Genomic DNA, 7,724 nt, shown 5'->3' on the forward strand with positions numbered 1-7,724 from the left:
TGTGGAGATATGCTTGATACCAATGTAAGAAAAATGATTTTTTTTTTTTTAAAAGAATGAATTGCCTATGGGTTTGTAGTCCAATAACACACTGATGGCAGTTTGAATCTTGAAGCATCATTATGTCGCCATTGTTAATTAGTTATTCTCTCTGTTCAGTTTTACGTATTCACTATCTAAAAATAAATATTCATTTTTACTTGTTCAGTATGACTAATTTTACCCTTATTGTTAGTTAGTTGCACAACATTTAGAGTATGTTTGATTGATTTTGATTATTTAGATGACTTATAATAATTAGAAATGATATAGTAAAAATCGTCATTTTATTTACTGTTTTTTAAGAGTGTGACTTGAAATGTAAATGAACAACAAGTAATAGTTTTCCTCAATCATTTTCATTTAAATTAAAAGTATAACATAATTGTTCTAGAGTTATGAATTATTATATTCATCAACTTAATATTAAAAAACTCCTTTTTAATCATAGTTTGTTTAATAATCATTATATTAAAGGTCTTGGTATTCCTAGAAAAAACAAAGATAATTACGGAAACTCGATAATTAGCGTTTTTTGAACGTTGAAATTTCCAAAATTAAAAGCAGTCATTAAATATCTATGACGACGGCTCTTTGAAATTTTCAACTCATTTTAAAACACCAATATATTAAAGTAAATAATTTGAAATTTTATCTTTCAAAGAAACCTCCTATATTAAAAAAATAAATCATTTTTAATAATTTTATTTCCTAAATTACCTTGTCAACCTTTTAACCAAACCACTCCTATTCTTAGTAGCAAAAAAGGAAATCCAATATTACAACAAAATTAAGCAAATCTTAAAAAAGAAAAAACTTTAAAAACAGATTTTATTTCCCACCGTCAATTTTTCCGAAGTAAATTATTTTTAAAAAAAAGAAAAGGAAAATAGGGTTAGTTTTTTGTAGTGCTATAAAAGGTCGTAAAAGTAGATAGTGTCTACCATGCAAAATCAAAACTAAAAATGTCGATCCCTAATTCAGAATCAAACAACGGCGTTCCGTACACTCAATTACCGGAGTCGGATAACGACTCCGGTAATACTCCGGCATCATCTTGCCGGAGACCCAAAAAATCGACGTTCATGATATTAACCGGTTTAGTGGCATTTTTGTTATTTTTTGTGGCAGTGAAATACGGGAACAACGACGATAGTGATGATGTAAATCCGGGACCGGTACCACCGGAACAGACGGTGTGCAACATGCTCGGTTCGAATCTAATGCCGTTAACCACCATGAGGACGTTGGCGCGTGGCGTGACGGAAGGTGTTTCTGCCAAGTCACGCGGACATTTTTTGGGTGCACGGCCGTTTCCGTGGACCCAAAAAATGTTGGCTTGGCAAAGAACGTCGTTTCATTTTCAACCTAAGAAGAATTGGATGAATGGTTAGTAATCATTCTAGATTATTGTAAATAATGAATCGTGATCCTGATTTTTTGAGCTTGTTCTTTTCATGACCGAAAGGTGGACAAAGGATAGTTTTGTACCAATTCAAGCATCTTAGGCCTTTCTCCCCATTTAAAGAATTATAGGACAATATTATTTCTTTATTAATGATTTGTTCTTATTTTGGCATGTGTTGGATTCTTTGACTTGGATTGCGTTGATCACGGAAATTGCTTGATTTTGTTCCTCAGATCCTAATGGTAAGCTCATATTTTACTAGTACTACTTATTTGTGTCTGCATTTAAGAAATAGTAATAACGTCTGTGTATACATTGTATTCTCTTCAGAACTTTCTTTACGGAGTTTTACGAAATATATTGTCGTTCTTCATGTTTTGATATATTGAAAATTATTGATGAAATCATGACCTGATTAGAATATAATACAGTAGTAATGTTTAAGTAGACGAATTTTGTCAAAATGATGAAAGACAGTTGTCTTTAGACAATTGCATGTGAATTTTCTAGGAGCAAACACAAACTTCCCATCATGTCTGTCCATATACAACCTTTTCTTGTTCTTTTTTTTTTTTTTTGCTTCAATCAAGGGTGGATAACTTATTTAATTATATTTGACCTTAGTTTATTCATACATTTTTAAGTTAAAAACGCCTATAAAAAATGTAAATGCCTTTTATTAGTTCTTTCGAGTTGAGTTGGAACATTTATAAAATGTTGTCACTCTTTATATAAGATGTAAAATATCTTAATTCTCTATTTCAAATTTGAAATTGATATAATGAATCAGAGAATACAACAAATACATAAATAGAGGCGGACTCATATGTATATAGGTGAGTCATCGGTTAACTTTGGAAAAAAAAACAAGTATATTATGTATATCTATCATGAGAAACTGGCAAAAATTAGCATATAATTAACAATGCACCCCATGAGAAACATAGGAGTACCCTGTGCCACTGATACAAGCTAAAGCAACCACCCGACAAATCAGGATTCGATTCTAGCTAGAATCCTATTTCACCTAATACTACATTATCTGTTAATTGTATTTGCTATGGTATATTCCATTTGAATGAATAAAATATGTATTTTTCTACTTTGTTCTAACTCCATTTTTAAAAAAAATCTTTTTAGGTCCATTATACTACAAAGGATGGTATCATTTGTTCTATCAATACAATCCAGAGGCAGCTGTATGGGGAAATATTGTATGGGGCCATGCAGTCTCAAAAGACCTAATCCACTGGCAGCATCTGCCAGTGGCTATGGTAGCGGACCAATGGTATGACATTAACGGTGTCTGGACTGGATCCGCTACTTTTTTACCTAATGGTGACCTTATCATGTTATATACCGGGTCAACCAACGAATTGGTCCAAGTCCAAAATCTCGCGTACCCGGCCGACCCATCGGACCCTCTATTAAAAAAATGGATCAAGTATGAGGGCAACCCGGTTCTCATCCCACCACCCGGAATTGGGCTCAAGGACTTCCGTGACCCCACCACCGCGTGGACCACACCGGAAGGCAAATGGCGTATTACTATTGGTTCAAAGATTAATAAAACCGGAATCTCATTGGTCTATGACACAATTGATTTTAAAAAATTTGAATTGTTGAAGGGTGCGTTACATGGTGTACCGGGTACGGGTATGTGGGAATGTGTGGATTTTTACCCGGTTTCTAAAATTGTTGAAAATGGGCTTGACACTTCAGAAAATGGGCCTGCAGTGAAACATGTTTTGAAGTCCAGTCTTGACGATGATCGAAATGACTATTATGCCCTTGGAACTTATGATGCAGGGGCAGGAAAATGGGTACCTGATAATCCAATAATTGATGTTGGTATTGGGTTAAGATATGATTATGGTAATTTTTATGCATCAAAAACATTTTATGATCAAGAAAAAAAGAGAAGAGTTCTTTGGGCTTGGATTAAAGAAACTGATAGTGAAGCTGCTGATATTTGCAGGGGTTGGGCCTCACTTCAGGTATCTCTTTTTTAGCGTATCATTTAGATTTTGTCCTTATTTTTAAAAGTCGTGCAAGTAGATACATAATTTGAAGTGTGACAAGTAATCAAAAATCAGACAATGACAGAACGGCCTATGATTAAGAACTAAAAACTAAAACTTTATACAACTTTTACAATTCATTGAACAAATTGGTAACGTGTGATTTTTTATTATTTTATTTCGAAAACAGTCAATTCCAAGAACTATAAAGTATGATAAGAAGACAGGAAGCAACATAATTACATGGCCAGTGGCTGAGGTAGAGAATTTGAGATCAAACAACAATGAATTCAACAAGGTTGTAGTTAAACCAGGTTCAATTGTCCCACTAGAAGTTGGTTCTGCCACTCAGGTTAGTACATTTTGTCGATTAAATTCAACTTATATACATTGACAATATATATACTTATATCGTTGAATTATTGTTACAGTTGGACATAATGGCTGAATTTGAAATAGACCAAAATGTGTTGAAGAAAGTAGATGGAAGTAATGCTACATATGATTGTATAAAGAGTGGTGGATCTGGTGAACGTGGTGCATTAGGACCATTTGGTTTATTAGTTCTAACAGATAATAGCTTATCAGAACAAACTCCAATTTATTTCTACATTGCTAAAGATCTTACTGGCAATTTCAACACTTTTTTCTGCAATGATCTCACAAGGTACTACTTATTTTCTCTCCCTCTTGCTTCATCATCTAAAAAAAAATCGTGTTATTTTCTTATTAGTCCCTTTTTTTAAAAAAAAATTACTCCTATTCTTTTTAGTCTGTTACAAAAAGAATGATCTCTTTCCTTTTTTGGTAACATTTTAATTTCAACTTTCCACGTGACATGTTAAAAATTAAATGACAGTTTAGTACATTTGACATAACTTTAATTTAGAACCACAAGATTTAAAAGTCTTCTTTAATTTCTAAAACTCTGTGTCAAGTCAAACTAGGTCACTCTTTTTTAAACGAAGAGAGTACTTGAACTTCCTATAAATGTTAAGGTCCGCAAATACCCCTTTCTAACTCCAATAATATGTTTTTCTTTAACTTGTGCCGTGTCAAATTATGTCATAAAAACTGAGACGGTGAAATTATTGTTAAGTAAGTAAAATAATGGCGATTCTAAGATTTTTTTTTTTAATGTTTATAGGTCATCTGAAGCAACAGATGTACGCAAATTAATCTATGGAAGCACAGTTCCAGTTCTCCAAGGAGAAAAACTTTCTCTAAGGACACTGGTAATTAATATTAATTTTCCTTAATCATTTTCTTAATTATTTTTTTGTAAAGAATAATTAATTAATTGCGTAATTAACAGGTTGATCATTCGATAGTAGAAAGTTTTGCACAAAATGGAAGGACAGCAATAACATCAAGGGTATATCCGACAAAAGCAATATATGAAAATGCTAAGATCTATTTATTCAATAATGCAACAGATATTAGCGTTACTGCAACAATCAAGATTTGGCAAATGAATTCTGCAAATATAAAATCTAATTAAATTTAATGTACCTAGATTACATTTTTTGATTTATAAGCATGTATTGTTTTGTGTCATTCTTTTATTTTTTGTAATTTTTATTTTTTCCCAATTTTCCTATTCTTCTCTCCATTTATGTAATGGAAATAATGAAGAAATCAGTGAAGAGTATGTTTTCTCTATTCGTCTATTTTTTTATTTTGTGCAAACAAAGGTCAGTGAAATTTATAGTAATAATTAATAATATTGTTGTGAAAATAATTACTCCATAACAAAATGTAGCTGGATATATTGCATTGTGCAATTAATGACAAATTACTCCATAACAAAATGTAACCAACCATATACTTTGGACTCGTATGTAATATGAGTGGTTGGATCATATAATTTTTTTTTAGTATCTAGTAAAATTATTTTTTTACTACACATAAATATTACATATGAAAAAAAAAAAAATTAAAAATATTTTTTGACAAAATTTCTCGTGTGTCAATCTGAATAATATATCAACTTAACTTTTATAGATTGAACTTATAAATAAGTGGATCAATAGTCGACTCAAATTTAAACGAGTTGAACATATCAAATTTTCGTCAGCTCATTTTGTCACCCCTAATATAAACAAAATTAAAATCCCAGGTTAACAATGGACCACTACACTATACAATGTGCATCATGGTCTAACTTTTATCCGTTGGGTTTCATGTATGGTCAATTTCTGCACTGCTGCTTGCATTACAATACAGTGTTTTAAATCCCACTATCCAACTTTTTACTACTATAATCCTTTTGTTTTTTTTTCTATTTTTGGACGCTGTGTGGTGGGTTGGAGGATTGACGGAGTCAGAAATTCAAGCAAAGGACGTTAAAATCTCTTTTTAAATTGTGTTAAAAGAATATACAAAATTAAAATACACTTGCAATAGTTATTGTTTAACATTAATACATTACATAATTTTTTAGCGAAGAATGTGCATTAAACCACGTCCCTTCACCTAATCATGGGGTGGAGGAGTTAAACATAAATTAGTGTTTTTCTTGAGGATGAAACTGTTTGTTTGAAGCATGTTCCCACAAGTTCATTGACTTTGACTATTATCTTCTGCATGCCCTCACATGCACAAATCACTATTGGATTGTTAAGCTAATAATATAAGTTATTAGTGTAATTTCATCTACTATAGTTAGTGGTATACGTATGACTTTTCATAAGTGGTCATGTAGATATTTGAAAATAATAAATGATTGAAATTAGTGTAGTAATATTAAGTAAAAGTGAATGAACAGAGTAATACTTAATAATAAGAATAAAATATATATAAATTAATAAATTATCTCTTAAGTATTAAGTCGAATAAGTAAAATTAACATCGATTATAGCATTTTGAATAAAGAAAATGGACAAGAGAGTGTTGGAATTTAGTTAAAATATAGGAGAACGAAAGTTGAATTTTTAATTTATAAAGCACTTCTAGTTGGTAAGTCCTTTTTATTTTACGTGTAACCTAAAATAGAATTGAGCGGCACAATTACCGTAACTAGCCATTTAGTATAACATTATTGGACTGTCTAGAGACTTGTTTATTACAGTAGTAATAGCTTCTACTTTTTCTTTGTCTCTTTTTCATTAACTAATAAAATGTCCTCACTTTAATTCACCAGAAATTTCTGAGTCTACGTAAAATAAATAAAAGATACTTTCGACGTTCATTTTTATTTGTCATTTATTTATAAAATAAATTTTCATTTTTTCTTGTAATTTTTTATATATTAAGAAGAGATAATAATTTTTTTCCATGTTTTACCCTCAGCATTAAATTCTTACTTACTTTCCAAGACATCATTTAATAGTAGATAGTTTGATAAAATATTTATATCAATAATTATTTTCTTAATGGATGTGTCAAGTTAAAATATAACAAGTCAAAGTGAACGAACAGAGTACTCTAAATTCCTAGTTTTCAGTAGTAAAAGCTATGTTGGCAAATGTGTCATTAGATCAACTAAGTAATCATTTCTTATACACATTAACATAGTAGTAACTTGTTTCTTAATGATGATGAGCCGTTCAAGTTAAAATGACTTCCTCATTTTTTAATAACAATTTAATGGAATACCATATTGTACTGTCGTTTTGTCACAAAAAACCTTGTCTTTAAATAATAATTATAAGAAAAAAGAAAAAGAACTTTCCAAATAAGACATAAATCATTTCGCGGGAACAATGGGCTGTGACTTCCTTTTTAAAAAAAAAAAAAGATCACATGGGGTATGACTAAGAGCTGAAGATTACATTCTAGAAAATAATTTTTAGCAATAATTAATCAGTCGTTAAAAGTTTTATTTGTTATAGTAACTTCTTTTTAAATTCCATAAAAGAAATTGAAGAAAAAACTATTTGATTTGATCATTTACGTAAGCTATAGACTTTAAATACCATTAAAATATTAAATCTAATATCAATTAACTAATCTCGATACAGACTTTACATACGGTTGAGAAAGTAGAAAATAGAAAGAGCCGCAAATAGGACCAACTATAGTCATTAATGGCTGAATCCACCGAAAAAAGCCCCACACGTTGCCTTGATAAACTGCTGGCAATCATGTGGACATTTTTATTATATTGACATTTTTTTCCTTTTTTAAATTATTTTATTTTTCACAAATTGAAATTTATTAATTTGATTCAATCTACTCCAATAATCATTTTTAGTAATCTTATTTAAAATAGAGCCGTAGTTTTTCAAGAAAATAAAATAATAGTATTGCTTCTC

The 7,724-nt window shown here is 30.4% G+C and overlaps 1 protein-coding gene across 1 annotated transcript; it reads left to right on the forward strand.

The window, feature by feature from the left end:
* Nucleotides 1-992: 992 nt before the first annotated feature.
* Nucleotides 993-5,132, forward strand: LOC102581558 (acid beta-fructofuranosidase). Its single transcript, XM_006355428.2, has 7 exons — nucleotides 993-1,428; nucleotides 1,681-1,689; nucleotides 2,588-3,444; nucleotides 3,659-3,820; nucleotides 3,900-4,135; nucleotides 4,616-4,703; nucleotides 4,784-5,132. The coding sequence occupies exons 1-7, from the start codon at nucleotides 1,005-1,007 to the stop codon at nucleotides 4,967-4,969; spliced, it is 1,962 nt and encodes a 653-aa protein (XP_006355490.1). The 5' UTR covers nucleotides 993-1,004; the 3' UTR covers nucleotides 4,970-5,132.
* Nucleotides 5,133-7,724: the final 2,592 nt, after the last annotated feature.

Source organism: Solanum tuberosum, unplaced genomic scaffold (genome assembly GCF_000226075.1).
Source record: "Solanum tuberosum cultivar DM 1-3 516 R44 unplaced genomic scaffold, SolTub_3.0 scf00201, whole genome shotgun sequence".
Classification (NCBI taxonomy): Eukaryota; Viridiplantae; Streptophyta; class Magnoliopsida; order Solanales; family Solanaceae; genus Solanum; species Solanum tuberosum.

Bases quoted from the DNA above. Each gene is read 5' to 3' on its own strand.
- LOC102581558 (XM_006355428.2), top strand. From the start codon at position 1,005: ATGTCGATCCCTAATTCAGAATCAAACAACGGCGTTCCGTACACTCAA. The intron at 3,445-3,658 runs GTATCTCTTTTT...TTTCGAAAACAG, and splicing joins GGGGTTGGGCCTCACTTCAG to TCAATTCCAAGAACTATAAA. The intron at 4,136-4,615 runs GTACTACTTATT...TAATGTTTATAG, and splicing joins TTCTGCAATGATCTCACAAG to GTCATCTGAAGCAACAGATG.